Here is a 24,774-nt window from a genome sequence, read left to right as displayed (position 1 = left end):
ATAATGACACCCATTATAAAAAAAAATCATATGTTCACTTTGATAAGGATAATTACCCAAATACTTGGGACCGGGTATTACATCATACCCCCCTAAAAAGAATTTCGTCCTCGAATTTCACATACCTGGTGCTTGAAAAAGCTGGGGGTACTTTTCCTGCATCTCCTCCTCAAGCTCCCAAGTTGCCTCTCGCTCAGAGTGATTTCTCCACTGTACCTTGACATAGGGAATGGTGCGTTTTCTAAGAACTTGGTCCTTTCGATCAACGATACGCACCGGGTGTTCCTCATATGACATATCCTCTCTGAGTTGCAAAGGGGCCAATTCTACTACACGGTCCGGGTCCGGAACATACTTCCTCAGCATAGAGACATGGAAGACATTATGCACCCCAGCCAAACTGGGTGGTAGTGCAAGGCGATAGGCAACTGTCCCGACCCTTTTAAGAATTTCGTATGGCCCAACATACTTGGGATTCAACTTTCCTCTAATGCCAAATCTGACCACTCCTTTAGTGGGAGACACCCTCAAGAAAACACGATCTCCAACTTCAAATTCAAGCTCACGCCTCCTGACATCAGCGTAGCTCTTCTGCCTGCTTTGTGCTGCTCGGAGACGCTCTCTGATCAATTGAACCTTTTCTTCTGCCTGATGCACTAGCTCCGGGCCCAAAATCTGCCTCTCACCAACCTCATCCCAATGGATGGGAGACCTGCACTTTCTACCATAGAGGGCCTCATAAGGGGCCATCTGAATGCTGGATTGGTAGCTATTGTTGTATGCGAACTCCACCAAAGGTAACTGCCGATCCCAAGAACCTCTAAAATCCAAGGCACATGCTCTCAGCATGTCTTCCAATATCTGGATCGTCCGTTCTGACTGGCCATCGGTTTGTGGATGATACGCTGTACTGAAGTTCAACCTAGTTCCCAAAGCCTTATGGAAACTCCTCCAGAACTGAGACACGAACCTTGGGTCTCTGTCAGACACAATCGACACTGGCACTCCATGTAGCCTGACAATCTCCTCCAAGTACCACTCTGCCATCTGATCCAATGTCGAACCCACTCTATAAGCCAAGAAGTGAGCCGACTTAGTCAACCTGTCGACTATAACCCAAATGGCATCATTTTTCTTCAATGTCTTTGGCAAACCGGTCACAAAATCCATAGTGATGTGCTCCCATTTCCACTCTGGAATAGGGAGGGGCTCTAACTTCCCGGCAGGTCTCTGATGCTCTATCTTGACCTGCTGGCAGATTATACAACGAGCCACAAACTCTGCAATCTCTCGCTTCATGTTATTCCACCAGAAAATTTCTCTGAGGTCCCTGTACATTTTGGTGCTTCCAGGGTGCACTGAATAAGTAGAACTATGGGCCTCATCCATAATCTCCCTCTTGAGATCCGCATCAGCAGGCACACACAACCGAGTTCCGAACCTCAAGGACCCATCCTCATGGACTCGAAAATCTAATTGGGATCCTGCCTCAACTTCTGCCCTGATCTTATGGAGTCTCTCATCAGTACTCTGAGAAATCTTTATTCTCTCTAACAAAGTGGGCTGAACTCTCAGGTTCGCAATTTGCAGACCAGGCTCGTGCTGTCTTACCTCAATACTCAACCTCCTCAAGTCCTCAATGATCTGCCTTTGATTAGTTATCAAAGATGCCATCTTACCCTGGGCCTTTCTGCTCAAAGCATCTGCTACTACATTAGCCTTCCCTGGATGATAGCTGATGGTCAGGTCATAGTCCTGTAGCAATTCAAGCCATCTCCTCTGACGCATATTTAGCTCCTTTTGCGTGAACAAGTACTTTAGGCTCTTATGGTCAGTGAAGACCTCACATGGCTCCCCATAAAGGTAGTGTCTCCAAATTTTCAATGCAAACACTACTGCTGCTAACTCTAGATCATGCGTCGGATAGTTCTGCTCATATGGCTTCAACTGCCTGGAGGCATAGGCCACTACCTTTCCGTGTTGCATCAACACACAACCTAAACCACTCTTAGAGGCATCACTATATATGGTGAATCCTCCACTCTCAGATGGTATAGTGAGGATTGGGGCCGATACTAACCTTCGTTTCAACTCTTGGAAGCTCTCCTCGCACTTATCAGACCATTCAAACTTGGTTCCCTTATGCGTTAGACGGGTCAGTGGTACGGCAATCCGTGAAAATCCCTCTACGAATTTCCTGTAATATCCCGCCAGACCTAAGAAACTGCGAATTTCGGCGACATTAGACGGCCTGCTCCAATCCACTACGGCCTCAATCTTTTGGGGGTCCACAGACACTCCATCCTTAGAAATCACATGCCCCAGAAAAGCCACTCTATCAAGCCAAAACTCACACTTCTTGAATTTCGCATATAGCTGCTCTGCTCTCAATACCTGCAACACCTGCCTTAAGTGATTTTCATGCTCTTCATGGCTCTTTGAGTAGATTAGGATGTCATCTATGAACACTACTACAAATCTGTCTAAGAATGGCTTGAACACCCTATTCATCAAATCCATAAATGCCGCGGGTGCGTTAGTCAAACCAAATGGCAACACTAAGAACTCGTAGTGTCCATATCTAGTCCTGAAAGCTGACTTGGGCACATCTTCTGGCTTGATCTTCAACTGATGGTAACCCGAGCGAAGATCGATCTTAGAGAATACTTTAGACCCCTGTAACTGATCAAATAGATCCTCGATCCTGGGCAATGGATACTTATTTCTCACAGTTACCTTGTTTAGCTCTCTATAATCGATGCACAACCGCATACTCCCATCTTTCTTCTTCACAAATAGCACTGGTGCACCCCAAGGAGAAACACTAGGTCTGATCAACCCCTTATCAAGAAGTTCTTGCAACTGCCCACTCAACTCCTTAAGCTCTACTGGAGCCATTCGATAGGTGTAGACACCCCATTTTGCTCCGCTCTGATCAACAAAGAAATTAGGGTTTCGCTGTCAATTTTTCAGAGTTTTCTATTCCGGTGTTCGTCCCTTACGCTTTCTCAAATCTTTCTGGTCATTCCTGCAATGTTCTGATTTTTTTCCGTTGAGTATTGAGAAGGTTTATTCATGAGAATCCGAGCAAAAGAGAATGTGGGACCCGCTGGTGTGGGACCCGTTTGTGTGGGACCTGCTAGTGTGGGACCTGCTAGTGTGGGACCCGTTTGTGTGGGACCCGCTGATGTGGGACCCGCTTGTGTAGGGCCCGCTGATGTGGGACCCGCTTGTGCGGAACCTGCTGATGTGGGACTCACCATTAGCATGACTTAACTTTCTCTACCATTTCCACTAACTTCATTTTTCCCTTTAAAATAACACCATTATCTCCATTACCATTATATATTCCATTATCCCCACCACCATTCCAACCATTACCATTATATATTCCATTATCCCCACCACCATTCCCACCATTACCATTATATATTCCATTATTCCCACCACCATTCCCACCATTACCATTATATATTCCATTATCCCCACCACCATTCCCACCATTACCATTATATATTCCATTATTCCCACCACCATTCCCACCATTACCATTATATATTCCATTATTCCCACCACCATTCCCACAATTACCATTGTTTATTTCCATTATTCTCCACCACACCCACCATTCACATTATATATTCCATTATTCCCCACCACAATTCCCACCATTACCATTATATATTCCATTATTCTCCACCACACCCACCATTCTCATTGTTTATTTCCATTATTCTCCACCACACCCACCATTCTCATTGTTTATTTCCACCTCTCCACTAAGTTTTTCACTATATAAAGAGAGGTGATGAGAGGAAGAAAAAAAAAAAAAAACAACACATTGTTTTTGGATAGTTTTCTCTTTCTCTCCCTCAATATCTCTCACTCTCTCACTCTCACACTATCATTATCTACTTTCTCTCCTTATTTGTTTCTCCCCATCTCTCTCCCTTGTTCCATATAAAAAAAATATAAAAGAAAATAAAACAAAGAAAAAGAGAAAGAAAGCGGAAGCGGATCAAGCGGCGGTGCGATTTTCGAATTTTTCGGCTCTCGGATTCGGCGAGGATTTCGATCACAGGTAGGTACTTAATTTTTAGATTTTTCTAGAATTATTTGGTATATTTGCATGATTTTTAGTATTTAATTGGATTTAGTTGAAAATTAAATATGTATGCTCAAAATCATGATCTCCATGAGTGTTTCGAAAATAAAATATATACTAAATGAATTCCAAAATTAATGAAATTTCGTGGGAAACTAATATGATACCAGTACATTCTACCATGAAATTTTGAGAATTTTGAGAATTTGTTTGGTATATTATTTTATGCTTTCTTTGAAATTTACCAGCTTTTGGAGGAATTGTTACTGACATCAGATCACAACTAAAATTCTTAAAATTTTTACAGTAGTCTTCAATCTCACATTTCTAGTTACTGTAAAAGTTTCAAGTGATTTGGATCTGTTTTCATATGGGATGTAGGGTTAATTCATAATCTGGTCTGAAAATTAAAAAATCTGAAACTGATAGTAAATGGTTTCCAAAATTCATGAAAATTTCTCAGTATGTTATTTTTACTTATATCTTATTAATGTAGAAATTTCATTGAATTTAGATTCATATTTCTAGTGGTTTCTGTGTTATTTGTGCAATCTGGTCAATCAATTGTTAAATCGAAATTAAATATGAGCTTAATGTAAAAATCTGTAAAACTCTTTCCGTAAGCTACATTTCATCATATCTTGCTGCTGTAGAAATTTCAACTCATTTCGAATTCGTTTGCTACAATTTCACTTGTAAAATCACTCATATGTTTAAAATTGATAAAATTCTTTGAAAATCCGAAATTAATTGAAAATCATCTGAATATTTCTAAAGAACCTTAAATCTCTGTCACACATTAACTCCTTAATCCATTGAAACAGAAATCTTAGGATCATTAGAATTCCCTGGAAAAATGGTCAGTGCATCCATAATCGTATCCCAATTGCAACCGATCTTTGACAATTTGAATACTTAAGCTATAGCATGTTGTTGGCTCCGAGGTTACTGTCCACGGAAATCCTGAGATATGCCAGGCAATAAGATGTTATAACCTAAGTATTAAATTGCGCAAGGAAAGAACGCACGATTCCCTTCCTTGGATGCTATTCTGGGCCGAAATTGGTGAACCCTAGAACCATTGGTAATCCTCAAGTGTCCATAAATCGAAAATCTAGGAAATCTGAAATTAATTAACTTCAAGAATTTGAATTGATTTGTCTCGAGTCTTCCGGAACCATTGGATTATGGTTTCCAATCTAAGAACCATTAGAGCCCAATTTAGGAACACTAGTGTTGTGTCGTGTCCTAAGTTTTAGGGAGTCCTAGAGTTAGGAGTCCAGCCTCATCACGGACGTTTGTTATGTATAACAACCGTGCCATAGGTCTAGTCACACTAGTCACCCAATCTTTCCTTAAGACGAGCCTAGTAACCTAGGATGTAGGCAAACCTGCATTAGTCTAAGGAACAATTTGCATTTAGATAAGAATCATATAGCATCTCAGATGAAATCCTAAGATAATAAAATCCTCAACTTGAATTAAATAACTTCTCTCAAAACTGTTGAAACAGTCAATTCTGTCTAGGTCGGTGTCCTAGTTGAGTTAGGCATAAGTAGCTTGGCTTAGGTGCACCGAACTACGTCGACTCTGATCCCAGTGAGGCTTGGGTACGTAGGCAGCTTGGATGTCTGATGGCATACCACCCGCGAGTCGGCATCACAACAAATTGTGGTGTTTTGTATATTAATTTTCTTGTAAATGCTTAATCAAATCACTTAGGATTTTCCATGAAATTAGAATTTTAGGAGAACTGTCACTTAGATTGAATCCAGACAAATAAAGAAATCAAGATACACATTTAGGATTCACATTGAAATTAGATCATAGGATGCATGTCCCGTAGTTAGCACATTAACAGAGAGTTGAATGAGCCATTTAAAATAAATTTAAAAGAGTTAGCTTTTGGAATCGAAGACCGATTATCGGGCAGGAATGGTGCATGTGGTGGATAACTCCCCATACCTTCCATTCTCGTAACCAGGTAGCGAGTCTAGATTTCTGGTTAATTACGGGTCCTAGATCCCACATCTAGGTGGCGACTCTGTCAGTATCTTTTGTGTGGAATTCGGATTGCCTTAGCGATCCCAAGTTCACATAAAAGACGAATTAAAATCAACACTAAGAAGCACACGCCAATCGCGTGGGTACGAGAGACCAAGAGAGAGAGTGCATGGCGGCTCGCGCCCCACGCTCCTCTCGCGGGATCAGGTCCCACAGTCTGGCGACTCTGCTGGGGAACACCTAACTTCATTACAATTCCAAAGGATAACTCATTTGAATCTATTTTAACTGGCTCATGAAAACTCTATCTCTTTTATGCTTGTTAGATTAGTTTGTATGCTTTATTTTCTCATCACATATACTCAAACTTAATCTAACAAAACCTGAAGGCATCATAGATTGCGCGAACTTATTGCACACACTTACATCACTTTCATCTAAACCCCTGCATCTCACATGCACACACGTCCTATTTTAGGAACCCGGAGTGTTATCTAGCATGGTTGACTGGGATTTCATCACCTGGTGCCTCTGTGCTAGAGAAGCATTCCACCCTTAGCCTAGTACCTTTATGGTACGTAAACGGATCTCTTGTTCACGTACTGATACGCCGGACACTGGTACAGTATATCGAACAGGGATTCGCGCTAAGGGAACTCTTGGCCTTACCCCTAGATTAACCCACACATGCATGTAGTATACGAACACATGTGCATCACGTGTGTGAGCCTAGTTTAGGATATCCTACCTATTTGTGTCTAGATTAGGCCGTAGACCATCTTCTAATGGCTACGATCGGTCCTAGGTACACAAACAAAGTCATGAGTCGAGATCCTCTCTCCACTCCGCTAGATTAGGATTAGGGTTGATGCCTTCAGGTAACACTGATAAAATGTGCAAAGATTAAAAAACTTTCCCTTTGGGGTTAGGATTTAAATCCCATTCATTTCCAAAGATCTCATAGGATTAGTCATTCATGATCCATCCGTTGAAAGCAATCTTATGCTATCTCATCTCATCTCGATCGTACGATTTTTAATCTTATATTATCTGATTCGATCGAGTATCCATACTTCCTTTATATTGGTAGGAACTCATCCTAATCTCATGTTCATGTAATCCTGATTATCCCTGTATCCTTTCTCCTGGCTTACAGACACCATGTCTACTCGTACAATTCTTGATTGGATCCGTGGTACATTAAGAGAATCCCATATCTATGCCATAAGTGAGCAAGAGAAAAATCTCTTCGGTTACGTGGCCACCATCAAGCTCGATTGGGGATTACTCTATGCTGCATCAGAGTGTTGGGATCCCGATCATCATGTCTTCCGTTTTGGCAACCAAGAAATGTGTCCCACCTTTGAAGAATGGTGTGCCTTATTGGAATATCCTGTAGATGGCCCTCTGGTGAAGCCATCTTACGTGTCGGATTATCGTCCTTTGTTCCTTCGCTTGATGAATAATCCAGATGAATCCATGAACTCTTTCATCAAAGACCAGGAAGTGTCCATGCAACAACTGATTGACATTTACCCTCCTGTTGGGCATATTGGTGCTGTGGATATTCAAAAAGCCCGAGGTCGCGCTCTGAGATTCTGCTCCTTTGCTAGGTTCCTCACTGTCCAGCCTTCTCGCTGTGCGTCAGCTGTTCTCTTGAACCTCGTTGATCAGATGGATCGTGGCGCCAATCCAATTCCTACTATGCTTGCAGAAACCTTCAATGGATTGGATGAGATGGCTCGTCTTCGTGCCAGCTCAGGTCCAGGCTCTTATGTTCGATCTTTTGTTGGGTCCTTCTCAGGATGTCCTGCATTACTTCACGTGTGGTTATGCCACAAGCTAAAAATTGCAGCTCCTGTGCATTTTGATCATACGTTATACACCTTCAGTGAATGGCGTCATGATGTTTCTTTCAATCATAAAGGCGATTGGGCTGAGTGGTTGAGTTCTCGCCATGAAGATCAGATTTATTGGCAAATCCCTGGAATCCAAGAAGCTGTCTTCAATACTGGAGAAGCTAACTACGTTCGCCTTCTTGGCCTAAAAAAGACTTCCTTTTATATTCCTGCCAGGATTCAGCGTCAGTATGGAAGGGAGCAATCCATTGTGCCTCCCCTTCGTCATTTCTATCCGCCTGAGGATCTCAAGCCCAAGATTGTCAAAGCCGTTTCATCTGCTTGGGATGTTCGAGTCATCAAATCTTTCAAGGAGTCAGTTGAGGAAGATAGTCGTCCAAAGAAGAAGTCTAGAAAGAGTGCTTAATGTCATGTTTTCTCTTATCAGTCTATCTTTGAAAGATCGAACCATGTACTCAAGCTTTAATGATCTATCAATAAAAGTTCACCTTTTTCTTTCAGTATCTTCGTCTATGCATACATCAGTGTCTACTTCTTTCTGATTTTAAATATGTCTTTCAAATATTACAGGGCCGTAGACACCATAGCTAACCCTAATACTCCTTGGGTTCGGGTCTCTTCTCGATTACAGAGGAAATCTGTATCCCCGCCACCTTCTCTGAGAACCCCAGCATCTCATTCTTTCCCGTCCTCATCCTCACCAATGGCAGAAAACCAGGACAGTCCTCCACTCGCTGCTATCACCGATACTCTTACCTTGATTCTCCGGCAGCTTCAAGAACTCAAGGAAGAGAACCAAGTTATCAAGGCTCAACTTTCTGAGAAGTTCGGACAATCGTTGTCCAAAGATAAAAGGCCCATGCACCATACAGCTACTTCAGTCGCACCTGCCCAGCCGGCGTTTATCCCCATTACTGATAAAATTGAAGAAGATCTGGAAAAAGAGCAGTACAGTCAGGACCACAGTAACCCTTCTCAGTCCATGGTTGATAAGTCTGTTATGGAAAAATTAGAAAGTCTTACCAGGAAGGTACAAGACATCCAATTTCAAGACCAAGGTGGTTTCAATCCGAGTGATCTCACACTGTTCCCAGAAATCCGTCTCCCAGCCAATTTTCAAATGCCGGACTTTGATAAATATGATGGTGTGGGTTGTCCAATTACACATTTGCAAATGTTCACCATCATGTGTCAGCCTCAAGGCTTATCTTCTGAGCAAATGGCTCAATTGTTCCCGGTTTCCCTGACCAAGGTTGCCAGGAGGTGGTTCATGGTCTTGGACAAGACTCGTTACAGGACATGGAAGGATATCGGCGAGCAATTCATCAGGCAGTTCAAATATGATGATGGGACAGAAATCACCAGAAAGGATTTAGAGAGAACAAAACAAGACTCGAGAGAATCCTTTCTGATTTTTGTGAAAAGATGGAGGAGAATAGCAGCTCAGATGATGGAGCGCCCGTCTGAGGAGGAGCAAGTCCAGATAATCATGAAAAATATTTCCCCCCAGCTCCAGTATCACATGTCATTGCAATACTATCCAGACTTCAAACACTTCATTGTGGCTGGCACCCAGATAGAGGAGGCTATGGCTCAAGGTGTATTCAACCGTAGCAACCCAAATCCTAGAGATTTCAAAAAATCCCCACCAGCCCAAGTCAGTAGTATCTCCCATTCCAATGCTCAATCCTCTAAATCCCAGGAACCTCTAGTAATGGACTATGCTCAACCTGCGACCGCACCTCGGCAACAAGCCCGGGTAGAATTTACTCCTCTTCCCATTCCATCTTCGGAGGTGCTTAAGCAGTGTCTGGCTTCAGGTCGCATAACCCTACCTGCCACCCGGCCTCCCCCCAATCCTTTACCTGCCAATTGGCGAGCTGACCTACACTGTGAGTATCACAGGGGTCCTGGTCATCTTACAGACAATTGCATCGCCTTGAAATTCAGAATCCAGAAACTTATTGATGAGAAAGTCATTGCATTCCAACCAAGACCCAATGTTACCCAAAACCCGCTACCTGGTCATGCTAATCCTCCCGCTGCCGTTAATGCCATAACCATAGGAGATCCTGAGTTTGACCCTCTCACCCTCATATGTGCTTTAGAACCCATTTCTGAACCCGAAATCATCTTCTGTGATGAATCATACCTGAGGGAGTCTGTACCTCCCTTGGTAATCACCTATGAGCCACAAGTCCCTCAAATTATCACCTATGGTGAGCCAGAATTGGATGAAGTCAGACATGTGACAAGGGGTGGAAGAATTTTCAAACCTGCTGAATTAAGAGTCGAAAATCCAGGGGCATTGGCTCGAGGAGAGGAGCCGCAATACGTGAAGGACCCAGATGATGAAGTTGTTCAGCAGTTGAAGAAAACTCAGGCTGTCATATCTGTTTGGGGGTTGTTGATAGCATCGAAGAAACACAGAGAGGCTGTGTTGAAAGAACTGAATACCACACAGGTGTCCTCAGAAATATCTCCAGAGCAACTAGCTGAAGTTGTCGCTCTGACACACGCCACCAGGGCCATTAGTTTCTCAGACCAGGAGCTGCCTCCTCAAGGTCGGAATCATGCTAGAGCTCTTCATGTCACTGTTGTTTGCGAAGGCAAGAAAGTACCGTCTGTGCTGGTAGATAATGGATCCGCGTTGAATGTATGTCCATTAAGAACTGCCATTACCTTGGGTTTCGGTCCCACTGATTTTGCCGAATCAACCCTTGGTATCCTCGCATATGACAATACCCGCAGAAATGTGGTCGGAGTCCTTACCACCAGGATCGTTATAGGCGGTCAAGAATTTGAGGTGGAATTTCAAGTTATTGATATCAAGGCCTCGTTCAATATACTTCTGGGACGACCCTGGTTGCATAAGGAAGGTGTTGTTGCCTCAACCCTTCATCAAAAACTGAAGTTCATTAAAGAAGGAAAATTGATCACTGTCAGAGGCGACGAAGAGCCAGAAATAGGGCAGATAACAGGAGAAACTCGGATTCTTCCAGTTACAAAAGCAGATGATTACAACTTGAATGGTTTCGCATTCGATGTTACTGCTATTTCCTATGAAGATGCCTCTCGGGAGGAGTTGTATTTGCCTTTTGCCATCAGTCCTGTGGTTGCCAAGATGATGAGAAAAATGAACTACTTTCCGGGTATGAATTTAGGCCGTGATCCAAGCAAAGCGTCTCACTGGCGCCCAATCAAAGCAAACTCTGGAGCTTTCGGTCTTGGGTATATACCTACTGAGGAGGAGGAGGAATCCATGAAAGAATTGTTGAAATTGAAGGAAGAAATCCGCCGCACTGGAAGGATACTCCCGATGACTCCATATTCCTTATCAATGAATGGTCACTTTATCAAAGAAGGTGAGACTTCTCCATACTATGGGTTTTCTGAACCATGGTATGACTCAGTAACAGGGATCATGATACCAGGTTTTGAAATATTCAGTGGCCTTGCTCTCCCAGAAACAGAACCGCCGGTATATTGTGTTGAAAAAACTGTTGAGGATTGGATAGTCTGCCTTGAGCCAGATATGTTGGGGTCTTTGTTCGAAGAAGATGTGCCTGATGTTGTTTGTCAGGAGTTGCCCGTTTTAGATCATTCTAAAAAGCAAGAAGAGACTGACTGTGAAGATGTGCTGGTGGCAGTTATTCAGAGTAATGATACCTTTACTGAACCTCAGAGTCAGATTGCACCTGCAACAGAAAATCTTTCAAACTGGAGTTCTGATGTTTTTCCACCTTATTATATTGCTAAGTCAAGTCTAGTCAAGTCGAGTGAATCGGTGTCAGTGCCTAGTCCAGGCGAGTCATTTTCTGAGTTTATTTACTATGTGAATCCTGAGCCTGTTCAGGATGAGTCCAATGATAATGATGTAACTTCTTTCAATTCAATGAAATCTGATTCTCAGTATGTCTCTGTGTTTGCTTCTGACTTTAATAATAATGATAACACTCCCTCCTCAGACGAGGAAGAGGGGATCGACGAAACTCCCTTTGAATTACAGCATATGCTCAAACAAGAGGAGGAGCGCCGAGCCCAGCCTCTTAAAGATGAAATCGAAATTATAAACATCGGAACAGAAGATTTAATACAGGAAATACGAATTGGAAATACTCTATCATCTGAAGAGCGCGATGAATTAATAAACCTACTTAAGGAATATAAAGAAGTTTTTGCCTGGTCCTACAAAGATATGCCCGGGTTGAGCGAAGACATTGTTCAACACAAGCTACCTTTGTTGCCTGGGATTAAACCTAAAAAGCAGAAGCTAAGGAGAATGAAGCCTGAGTGGGTCCTGAAAGTAGAAGAAGAGGTTACTAAGCAGTTGAATGCTGGATTTCTACAAGTGGTGGAATATCCAGAATGGCTTGCAAATATAGTACCTGTACCGAAGAAAGATGGAAAGGTGAGAATGTGTGTAGATTTCAGAGATCTGAACAAGGCAAGTCCGAAAGACGATTTCCCTCTACCACATATCGATATCCTGGTAGACAATACGGCCGGGCATGAATTACTATCCTTCATGGATGGTTTCTCGGGCTACAATCAAATTAAGATGGCACCCGAAGACATGGCTAAAACCTCGTTCATTACACAATGGGGGACATATTGCTATCGGGTAATGCCATTTGGTCTTAAGAATGCTGGTGCAACATATCAAAGAGCAGCTACAGCTTTACTCCATGACATGATACATCGAGAAGTCGAAGTTTATGTCGATGATATGATTGTAAAAGCCAAGGAAAGGAGAGATCACATCCCGAACCTCAAGAAGTTCTTTGAAAGAATACTCAAATACCAGCTTCGCTTGAATCCTAGCAAGTGTGTATTCGGGGTTACCTCTGGTAAGTTGCTTGGATTCATGGTGAGTCAAAGGGGCATAGAGGTGGATCCTCAGAAAATTAAGGCTATCCAGGAGATGCCGCCGCCTAGAACCGAGAAGGAAATACGGGGGTTCCTAGGAAGGATACAGTTCCTAAGACGATTCATCGCTCATCTGACTTCAACTTGTGAACCTATCTTCAAGCTATTAAAGAAAAACTCTTCCAAAGAGTGGACGGCGGAATGTCAACAGGCCTTCGAGAAAATAAAGCAAAGTTTGTCTGAACCACCGATAGTAGCACCAGTAATACCGGGGCATCCATTGCTGCTTTACTTGTCAGTAACAGAAACCACAATGGGCTGTATGTTAGCACAGCAAGATCCAGAAACCAAGCATGAAAAGGCTGTATACTATCTTAGTAAGAAGATGTTGGAGTACGAACAGAAGTATACTGTCCTAGAAAAAACCTGCTTAGCTTTGGTTTGGGCTACTCAGCGACTCAGGCATTACCTTTTATCACATAAGGTCTTGCTCCTATCAAGGATGGATCCTCTGAAATATCTCTTTGAAAAACCAGCCCTGACAGGTAGGACTGCCAGATGGTTGTTATTGTTGTCTGAATTTGACATCACCCATGTAACCCAAAAATCAGTAAAGGGCCGAGCCATTGCTGAACAATTGGCAGAAGCACCCCAAGAAGAAAATCAGCCTTTCAAGACGATGTTCCCAGATGAAGAGATCATGATGGTAGAAGATGAATATCCAGAAACTGGTTGGACCCTCTATTTTGATGGAGCAGCAAACCAAACAGGACAGGGAGTAGGGGCATTGCTTGTGTCACCTCGAAATGAGCATGTTCCCCTTGCCGTTAAGTTACAATTCAATTGCACCAACAATATGGCAGAGTATGAAGCATGCATTGTTGGGCTTGAGGCTGCGTTGGCCTTAGGCATAGAGAATCTTGACGTATATGGAGATTCAATGTTAATCATTTGCCAAACCCAAGGAGAATGGAGAACCAAAGAAGAAAAGTTGCTGCCATATCATGAATACTTGGATGTTCTCGCTAAGCAATTCCAGCACATCACTTTCAGTTATTTGCCAAGGTTGAAGAATAGATTCGCCGATGCCTTAGCGACGTTAGCTTCTATGATTGACATACCTCACAATATGAAGATGAGGCCCATCACGGTTCAAGAGCAATGGGCTCCTGCATATGTTGATGCTATAGAGATAGCTGCAAGATGTCCCGATGGTAAACCATGGTATACGGACATAAAGAACTACATCTCGGGCCAGGGGCATCCCAATGAGGCGTCGAATAAGGAGATAAGGACTTTGCAGAGATTGGCAGTTAACTTTGTCATTTGTGGAGGAGAGCTATATCGACGGTCCTTCGACGGAATCCAACTCTTATGTGTCACTGAAGATCAGGCAGAAGAAATTCTCGCAGATGTTCATGAAGGGGTGTGTGGACCTCATATGAATGGGAGGATGTTGTCAAAGAAGATCCTACGTCTGGGGTACTATTGGCCAACATTGGAAGCAGATTGTCACACATTTGTGAAGAAATGCTATAAATGTCAGATACATGCGAATCTCATTCATGTACCACCTACCGAATTGCATTCTCTTACTTCTCCTTGGCCGTTTTCGGTATGGGGAATTGACATAATTGGCAAGATTTCCCCTAAGTCATCTAGTGGTCACGAGTACATACTCGTTGCAATTGACTACTTCACTAAGTGGGTTGAGGCCGCTTCTTATGCAAAGCTTACATCCGCATCAGTTGCTAAATTCATACGAACCAACATCATATGCAGATATGGAATTCCCCATGAACTTATCTCAGATAACGGATCTCATTTCAAGAAAGAAGTTATCACTCTTTGCGAAGAGTTCAAGATTAAGCATCATAAATCTTCACCTTATCGGCCGCAGACAAATGGAGCGGTGGAAGCTGCAAACAAAAATGTCAAGACTATCATTAGCAAGATGTCAGAAACTTATAAGGATTGGTCGAATAAGTTGCCGTACGCATTGTGGGCTTACAGAACATCAATTAGAGCTTCAACTGGGGCAACCCCTTACTCTCTTGTTTATGGTATGGAAGCAGTGCTACCTGTGGAGATCCGTGTACCTTCGCTCCGAGTATTGACTGAAGTCAAGTTGCCAGAAAATGAATGGGCAGACGCCAGATATAAAGAGCTGAACATGCTAGATGAAAAGAGGTTAAAAGCACTTTACCATGTACAGGGTTACCAGCGCAGAATAGCCCGGGCTTTTAATAAAAAGGTTAAGGTCAGAGATTTAGAAGAAGGCAATCTGGTTCTGAAAGAGAATCGAGCACCAGTGTTTGACCCAAGGGGCAAGTTCAAACCAAATTGGTCAGGACCATACATTGTGGACCAAATCTTACCCGGAAAAGCCGTCAAGCTCCGTAATTTAAATGGAGAAATATTACCAGAACCAACAAACCTTGATCAACTCAAGAGGTTCTATGCTTGAACACCAGAAGGCCTTCTTTTGGCCAAATAAATCCCAAATTCATAACCTAAAATCAAAAAATTTATAACATTTTGCAAACCCTTTTGAGCCTAAATAAAATTTTCTTTCAAAACCCAATATACTAGGGGCATTCGCCCTAAACTACGCATGACCTGATTCCTACACTGGGATACGTAGGCAACCTGTTCACAGGTTCGGTCGAAACTCTTGCAAAACCTTAAGCCATTCTTTGAAAAGCCCTACCTCACCTTAAAGTCCTTTTGGTGTTCAAGTAAAAAAAAAAAAAAGAAAAAGAAAAAGAAAATGGAGCTTGAAGATCCGCTAGATTGAAAACCTGAAAAGGCAATCTAGGCAGAATTTAGGATCATTCCCCTGCTAAGTTGAAAACCTGAAAAGGCGGCTTAGGCAAAAGTTAAGGGGTGGCCTGCTGAGTCGAAAACCTAAAAAGACGATTTAGGCAAAAGTTAAGGTTGAGCGGTCCGCCAAGTTGAAAATCTAAAAAGGAAGACTTGGTCGTGGTAAGATTGGGTTCACGCCAGAAGAATTATATCAATCTCTGAACTCACGGTAGGTCAGGCAAAGCTAATAATAATGATTCCTGAAACTAGGGGCATTAATTTCAAAGCAATCCGAAAGTTGATAGAAAGATATATGAAGTATCACTGTCTTAAAAATAAGTGAAGATGTTTATCAATGGAGAAATATTCTTTAAAAGAGGTTAGCCTAACCCAAAAGAAAATACTGATAAGTCAGAAGCATCACGAGATTACTTGAGTAATCTTTCTTATTTTGTCTTTTTATTACGAATGTCTGTGGTTCTGTTTTTTTTTATTTTTTATTTTTTTAGACAAATTTACGAACTCTATTTTTAGAATTGTAGGGTGCAATCACTCTGAAGGCAGGTTTATTAACAGGTTCCGAGAAACTGGAAAAAGGCGAGATTGCCGCGAATGGCGAAAAATCTCTAAAGAATGATCTCTGGTCAATGAATGGAAGAAGGTTAGAATGCCTCAAATTGGGGCAGGCTGCTAATGAAGTGGCATCTCATATTCAAGCCTTGAAAGTCCTTTGCTGCATGGTAGTATTGAATCCTTCGCTTCCAAAGTTGTTAATTGGAGATTTCAATTTCCTTTTTTTGATAATCTCTGTCGAAGCTCAAATTCTCTGAATCCATTGGAAAATGGTCTTTTCTCTTTGAACATCATATGAATATGGTGTCTAATTTCCTTGAAATTCGTATAAATACGTCATTTCATTCTCCCTGAGTCCATTTGAAAATGGTCTTTTCTCTTTGAACATCATACAAATATGATGTCTCATCTCATTGGAAGCCGTAAAAATGCTGTATTTCATTCTGAGTCCGTTCAAAAATGGTCTCTTATTCCCTTTTGAGCATCATACAAATATGATACCTCATATCCTTGGAACTCCGTAAAAATACGGTATTTCATTCTCTTCAAGTCCATACAACTATGGTCTCTTATTCCCTTTTGAGCATCATACAAATATGATACCTCATATCCTTGGAACTCCGTAAAAATACGGTATTTCATTCTCTTCAAGTCCATACAACTATGGTCTCTTATCCCCTTTGAACATCATACAAATGTAATGTATCATTTTTTTGGAATCCGTATAAATATGGTATTTCATCTTATCCAAGTCCATTAAAAAAAAAAAAAAAAATGATCCCTTAATTTTCTTTGAGCATCATACAAATGTGATGTCTCATTTCCTTGGAATTCATATAAATATGTTGATTCATTCTCTCCAGGTCCATTCGAAAATGGTCTCTTACTCCTTTTTTAGTACCGTATGAATACGGTATCTCATCATTTCTCAGTCTATTCTAAAATAGTCTCTTATTTCTCTTTGGGATCCATACAAATATGGCTGCTCATTCTTTTGGGAGACCGTACAAATACGGTCTCTTAGCCTTTCGACCCCGTACGAATGCAAGGCCTCCTTCTTGTTGAATCCATTCAAAGTGATATCTCGTGTCTAAGCCCGTTCAAAAATGAGGCTTCGTTATTTTATTTTTTATTTTTTTTTTAAAAAAAAAAAAAAAAAAAAAAAAAAAACTTTTTGAAAGTCATTCTCTCTAAGACCATTTGAAGATGGCGTCTTGTTTCATCTGAAACCGTTCAAAAACGGTATTCTTTTCCCTCTGAAAATTCATTTGAAAATGGTATCCCGTTCCTTCGTTGCCCGTTCGAAAACAGCGCCGCATCATAATCATTTTTGTTCTCGATTGCAAGATTTTTGCACCTAGAGTAAATCTGATTCTCCGTTATTCTAAACTGCCATCTCATGGTGTTTAGAGTAAGCGATTGTGATATATGTTCAAATTCTAGGATTTCATCTAGGGTCTTGCATTAAGTTAGGTTGCGTTGTGTCTAGGGAGTCCTTTGTCGATCAAAGCTACGCAAAATGGCACTGTCACTTTTGCTTTGAAATTCGATAACTACGTCATCTCTACCAAAGAGGGGCATCTGTAGACACCCCATTTTGCTCCGCTCTGATCAACAAAGAAATTAGGGTTTCGCTGTCAATTTTTCAGAGTTTTCTATTCCGGTGTTCGTCCCTTACGCTTTCTCAAATCTTTCTGGTCATTCCTGCAATGTTCTGATTTTTTTCCGTTGAGTATTGAGAAGGTTTATTCATGAGAATCCGAGCAAAAGAGAATGTGGGACCCGCTGGTGTGGGACCCGTTTGTGTGGGACCTGCTAGTGTGGGACCTGCTAGTGTGGGACCCGTTTGTGTGGGACCCGCTGATGTGGGACCCGCTTGTGTAGGGCCCGCTGATGTGGGACCCGCTTGTGCGGAACCCGCTGATGTGGGACTCACCATTAGCATGACTTAACTTTCTCTACCATTTCCACTAACTTCATTTTTCCCTTTAAAATAACACCATTATCTCCATTACCATTATATATTCCATTATCCCCACCACCATTCCAACCATTACCATTATATATTCCATTATCCCCACCACCATTCCCACCATTACCATTATATATTCCATTATTCCCACCACCATTCCCACCATTACCATTATATATTCCATTATCCCCACCACCATTCCCACCATTACCATTATATATTCCATTATTCCCACCACCATTCCCACCATTACCATTATATATTCCATTATTCCCACCACCATTCCCACAATTACCATTGTTTATTTCCATTATTCTCCACCACACCCACCATTCACATTATATATTCCATTATTCCCCACCACAATTCCCACCATTACCATTATATATTCCATTATTCTCCACCACACCCACCATTCTCATTGTTTATTTCCATTATTCTCCACCACACCCACCATTCTCATTGTTTATTTCCACCTCTCCACTAAGTTTTTCACTATATAAAGAGAGGTGATGAGAGGAAGAAAAAAAAAAAAAAACAACACATTGTTTTTGGATAGTTTTCTCTTTCTCTCCCTCAATATCTCTCACTCTCTCACTCTCACACTATCATTATCTACTTTCTCTCCTTATTTGTTTCTCCCCATCTCTCTCCCTTGTTCCATATAAAAAAAATATAAAAGAAAATAAAACAAAGAAAAAGAGAAAGAAAGCGGAAGCGGATCAAGCGGCGGTGCGATTTTCGAATTTTTCGGCTCTCGGATTCGGCGAGGATTTCGATCACAGGTAGGTACTTAATTTTTAGATTTTTCTAGAATTATTTGGTATATTTGCATGATTTTTAGTATTTAATTGGATTTAGTTGAAAATTAAATATGTATGCTCAAAATCATGATCTCCATGAGTGTTTCGAAAATAAAATATATACTAAATGAATTCCAAAATTAATGAAATTTCGTGGGAAACTAATATGATACCAGTACATTCTACCATGAAATTTTGAGAATTTTGAGAATTTGTTTGGTATATTATTTTATGCTTTCTTTGAAATTTACCAGCTTTTGGAGGAATTGTTACTGACATCAGATCACAACTAAAATTCTTAAAATTTTTACAGTAGTCTTCAATCTCACATTTCTAGTTACTGTAAAAGTTTCAAGTGATTTGGATCTGTTTTCATATGGGATGTAGGGTTAATTCATAATCTGGTCTGAAAATTAAAAAATCTGAAACTGATAGTAAATGGTTTCCAAAATTCATGAAAATTTCTCAGTATGTTATTTTTACTTATATCTTATTAATGTAGAAATTTCATTGAATTTAGATTCATATTTCTAGTGGTTTCTGTGTTATTTGTGCAATCTGGTCAATCAATTGTTAAATCGAAATTAAATATGAGCTTAATGTAAAAATCTGTAAAACTCTTTCCGTAAGCTACATTTCATCATATCTTGCTGCTGTAGAAATTTCAACTCATTTCGAATTCGTTTGCTACAATTTCACTTGTAAAATCACTCATATGTTTAAAATTGATAAAATTCTTTGAAAATCCGAAATTAATTGAAAATCATCTGAATATTTCTAAAGAACCTTAAATCTCTGTCACACATTAACTCCTTAATCCATTGAAACAGAAATCTTAGGATCATTAGAATTCCCTGGAAAAATGGTCAGTGCATCCATAATCGTATCCCAATTGCAACCGATCTTTGACAATTTGAATACTTAAGCTATAGCATGTTGTTGGCTCCGAGGTTACTGTCCACGGAAATCCTGAGATATGCCAGGCAATAAGATGTTATAACCTAAGTATTAAATTGCGCAAGGAAAGAACGCACGATTCCCTTCCTTGGATGCTATTCTGGGCCGAAATTGGTGAACCCTAGAACCATTGGTAATCCTCAAGTGTCCATAAATCGAAAATCTAGGAAATCTGAAATTAATTAACTTCAAGAATTTGAATTGATTTGTCTCGAGTCTTCCGGAACCATTGGATTATGGTTTCCAATCTAAGAACCATTAGAGCCCAATTTAGGAACACTAGTGTTGTGTCGTGTCCTAAGTTTTAGGGAGTCCTAGAGTTAGGAGTCCAGCCTCATCACGGACGTTTGTTATGTATAACAACCGTGCCATAGGTCTAGTCACACTAGTCACCCAATCTTTCCTTAAGACGAGCCTAGTAACCTAGGATGTAGGCAAACCTGCATTAGTCTAAGGAACAATTTGCATTTAGATAAGAATCATATAGCATCTCAGATGAAATCCTAAGATAATAAAATCCTCAACTTGAATTAAATAACTTCTCTCAAAACTGTTGAAACAGTCAATTCTGTCTAGGTCGGTGTCCTAGTTGAGTTAGGCATAAGTAGCTTGGCTTAGGTGCACCGAACTACGTCGACTCTGATCCCAGTGAGGCTTGGGTACGTAGGCAGCTTGGATGTCTGATGGCATACCACCCGCGAGTCGGCATCACAACAAATTGTGGTGTTTTGTATATTAATTTTCTTGTAAATGCTTAATCAAATCACTTAGGATTTTCCATGAAATTAGAATTTTAGGAGAACTGTCACTTAGATTGAATCCAGACAAATAAAGAAATCAAGATACACATTTAGGATTCACATTGAAATTAGATCATAGGATGCATGTCCCGTAGTTAGCACATTAACAGAGAGTTGAATGAGCCATTTAAAATAAATTTAAAAGAGTTAGCTTTTGGAATCGAAGACCGATTATCGGGCAGGAATGGTGCATGTGGTGGATAACTCCCCATACCTTCCATTCTCGTAACCAGGTAGCGAGTCTAGATTTCTGGTTAATTACGGGTCCTAGATCCCACATCTAGGTGGCGACTCTGTCAGTATCTTTTGTGTGGAATTCGGATTGCCTTAGCGATCCCAAGTTCACATAAAAGACGAATTAAAATCAACACTAAGAAGCACACGCCAATCGCGTGGGTACGAGAGACCAAGAGAGAGAGTGCATGGCGGCTCGCGCCCCACGCTCCTCTCGCGGGATCAGGTCCCACAATAGGGAGCCTTAGAAATGGGACCCGTGCTAGGTACAAGATCAATGGAGAATTCGATCTCTCTATCTGGAGGCAACCCCGGCAAGTCTTCAGGGAATACATCAGGGAAGTCTCGTACAATTGTGATGTCCTCTAGCCTGAGGGCCTCCTGACTGACTTCTGATATAGAGGCAAGAAATCCCTCACAACCCTTCCTTAACAATCTGCTAGCCTTGCAAGCCGAAATGATTTGGGTGGGCGCACCACCAGGACTACCAATAAAACTGAACCTTCGCTGTCCTGGCATCTGAAAAGTCACTAACTTACTGTGACAGTCTAGGCTGGCATGATTAGCAGCCAGCCAATCCATCCCAAGAATAACATCAAAATCCTTCATCTCCAAGACTACCAAATCAGCGGGTAACTCCCTGTCACCGATCTTCACTGCACACGACTTGCAAATCCTGTCGGTAATCAGGCTACCTCCTACAGGTGTGTCTACACATAACTCTACATCTAAAGGCTCATGAACTAATCCATGCTTCACAACAAACCGGGATGATATAAAAGAATGTGAGGCACCCAAATCAAATAATACACATGCATAGACCGAAGCTATTGGAAGGGTACCTGTCATAGGTTAACCCATTCCCACTATTAACTAAGCAAACATAGGTTAACCTATTCCCACTATTAACTAAGCAAACATCAAAATGCAATACGTTGAAATTTTATAGACATTTATATGAATAAGAATATCAACAACTAACTAATGACATACCTGTCACCACTGCATTAGAGGCCATAGCGTCCTGCTCGGTTAGTGCATAGACTCGGCTTGGGATCCTCTGCTTCTTATTCCATGCCTGATTCTCTCCTGTGGGCGGGACTCGCACCGCTGGAGGTGCCCGATTCTCTCCTGTGGGCGGAACTCGCGCTGCTGGGGGTGCTCCTGAAAACTGAAAATTTCTCTTCCGAGGACAATCTGCTACCTTGTGACCCAACTGGCCACACTCAAAACATGCCCCAGTGATCCATGGGCAATCCTTTTCTGCATGATGTTTCTTGCATTTGGCACACAAGCTAGACCTCTGACCAGCACTCTGATGCTGCGGGCGATGGTCGCCTGACCTCTGCTGTGATCCACCTCCCTGGCGGTAGGAATTAGGCCTCTTAGATGGCTCTCCTGAAATCTGGCCATCCTGCTGACCTCCTGCCCTGAATCTCTTCTTCTGCTGGTCCCTATGCTGTTGGGACCTGATGACTCCTTCCTCAACCTGTAAAGCCTTACTCAACACATCTGCATAGGTTTTAAGCTGGAAATCTTTTACTCGATGCCTGATAGGCTCCCTGAGTCCGTCTTGGAAACGGCGAGCAAGAAGCCCGTCGTCCTCCATGACCGATATGGGTGCAAACATCCCCAATCTCGTAAACTCTGCCTCATAATCTATGACAGATCTGTTCCCTTGCTTTAAATTGAAAAAATCATTTTCCTTAAGAATCCTCACACTATCAGGAAAATATTTGTCATAGAAAGCTGTAGAGAATTCATCCCATGCAATGATAGCGCTCCCCCTGACACGCTTCTCCATCTTCCACCAAGCATCTGCACTTCCTCTAAGCATGAACGTGGCAGCTACTACTTTGTCCGGCGCTGCCATCCCCAGAAATTCAAAGATTTTCTCGGTCTCTTGCAACCATTCATCAGCCACGAGAGGATCAGTGGTCCCTCCAAATGTATTGGCCATCCTCCGAAACTCGGTCATCCTATTCTGCTGACGAGGCTCGACCTGTGGCGGATGATGCTGAGGCTGCTGCTGCTGTTGGGTCACCACCCCAACCAAAGTCTCCATCATCCGCTCTAATCGGGGTAACCCTTGCTCTTCCTGATGAGTCCCTCCCTCTGCAGTATGGATGATAGGGGTGGGAGGCTCCTCCTCTTGCGCCTGATTTGGCTGCACTGGAGCCGGTATAGGGTTTCGCTGAAGTCGGGTCGTGCTACGAGCAAGGTCAGTCATTCTCTTGGTACGAGCCATACCTATCCCAACAATAGCAAACACTAGTAAGGCTCTAGATTATAAAATACCTACATCTAATCGGAAGGTAAGTAGTAAAAATTGTAAAAATACAATTTGCCTTTACCTAAGTAGTAAAAATACAATTTGCCTTTGCCTAAGGTCCTGTAGTAAAAATACAATTTGCCTTTGCCTAAGGTCCTACCGGTTCTTAAACCTATTGCTCTGATACCACTTTACTGTCACGCCCCGAACCCATAATTCTAGGTAAGGCGCACGTGACAGCCGCCGCACGCCCATAGGGTCGCCCCCACAAGCATGCAAGGCTCCTTTTTCGATCAACTATTCTCAACAATCAGAGTAACTAATAAATGCGGAAATTTTAGTCTCATAATGAAATACAAATATAGATTAGGTCCATAAGTCTAAATCCAACAATAATTATTTCAAGACAATCACCTTAATAAAATATCAAAGGTTTCTAAATTGGAACAATGAAATAAAGAACAAATCTCCTAGGCTCCAATCCAAGTGCCTGATCTCAGCAAATCTACTGCCGCTCCTCTGTATCTGAAATTTGTTAAACCACATAATGAGCTAACAGCCCAGCCGGTTTTCCAAATCCAAGCCAGCTAATAGGAAAACCAAAAACAAACTTGTGCGGAAAAGACGTAGCATGCCATAAAATTTAGCCAATGCAGAAATTGATAAGAATTAAAAAGATCATTTCTACATAAGCTATATAAGAAAAATACATGTTTTTACAAAACAGTTCCAACCACTCGGTTATGCAGTTTTTCACTTGGAAATCAATGACAAGAATATATATTTTCAAACACTTGATTTTGCATTTTTCCACTTGGAAATCAAATACTTAACAGTAATATATTTTCAAACATAACAGTCTTCTCTGTGGCCAATTTCCAACCTTATTGGCAAGTAGCGTAACCCAAGGCGAACACTCGTTCGCAGGACTCACAGGTCCAAAAGTGCGCAATGTCACAATATCAATAGCCAGAGGACTCCCTACTGGCCGCCCGAGATCAACCTTACGGGTAGATAAAATTTGACCGGTCTACGTGATCACGTCCAGTGTACTCACCCACTGGTAGGTTGGGCACTAGATCCCCACCAGAGATCAACCTTACTGGCGGAATCCATTCCATACCAAGACTGTATGCAATTATAGAGAGAAGCAATTTTAATGTTTGCAATACCATGCCATAAATTTGTAACGCTTCAAGCCATAGGGAACTTCCCTCATTTCAAATCTACGAAAACATATCGTAAACAAAGTGCTTTTCAAATTGTTGCTTCATGAATTCTAGTTTTCTAAATCATGTTCTTCATAAAGCTTTTTATGTATAGGGATGAGAACATGTCAAGACTAAAGGATACCATGCATAATGATATTCAACTATGTAGAATGACATACTAAAAAAAACGTTCAGTAAAAATCTTCTCCAAAAGAAGTTCCAAGTCAAAGTAGATATGCAAAAATTGAAATAGAAAGCTTTCAACTTAGCTAATGTAATTATTTGATAATACACTGACATAGGGTAGGAT

At 41.5% G+C, this 24,774-nt stretch overlaps 2 protein-coding genes across 2 annotated transcripts; both read right to left on the bottom strand.

The window, feature by feature from the left end:
* Nucleotides 1-21,203: 21,203 nt before the first annotated feature.
* LOC143876395 (uncharacterized) lies at nt 21,204-21,830 on the bottom strand. The gene has a single exon (XM_077378097.1). The coding sequence runs from the start codon at nt 21,828-21,830 to the stop codon at nt 21,204-21,206; it is 627 nt and encodes a 208-aa protein (XP_077234212.1).
* Nucleotides 21,831-21,924: 94 nt separating this feature from the next.
* Nucleotides 21,925-24,533, bottom strand: LOC143877733 (uncharacterized). The gene is made up of 2 exons (XM_077379940.1): nt 23,668-24,533; nt 21,925-23,231 (listed from the first exon to the last, which is right to left on the bottom strand). Exon 2 carries the CDS (start codon nt 23,227-23,229, stop codon nt 21,952-21,954), a length of 1,278 nt encoding a protein of 425 aa, XP_077236055.1. The 5' UTR covers nt 23,230-23,231; nt 23,668-24,533; the 3' UTR covers nt 21,925-21,951.
* Nucleotides 24,534-24,774: the final 241 nt, after the last annotated feature.

Source organism: Tasmannia lanceolata, unplaced genomic scaffold (genome assembly GCF_043159265.1).
Source record: "Tasmannia lanceolata isolate RefF3 unplaced genomic scaffold, GAP_Taslan_0.1 ptg000005l, whole genome shotgun sequence".
Classification (NCBI taxonomy): domain Eukaryota; kingdom Viridiplantae; phylum Streptophyta; class Magnoliopsida; order Canellales; family Winteraceae; genus Tasmannia; species Tasmannia lanceolata.
This window is presented reverse-complemented; position numbering and strand designations above follow the sequence as displayed.

Coding starts and splice junctions, on each gene's coding strand:
- LOC143876395 (XM_077378097.1), bottom strand. CDS start 21,830: ATGACAGGTACCCTTCCAATAGCTTCGGTCTATGCATGTGTATTATTT.
- LOC143877733 (XM_077379940.1), bottom strand. CDS start 23,229: ATGGCTCGTACCAAGAGAATGACTGACCTTGCTCGTAGCACGACCCGA.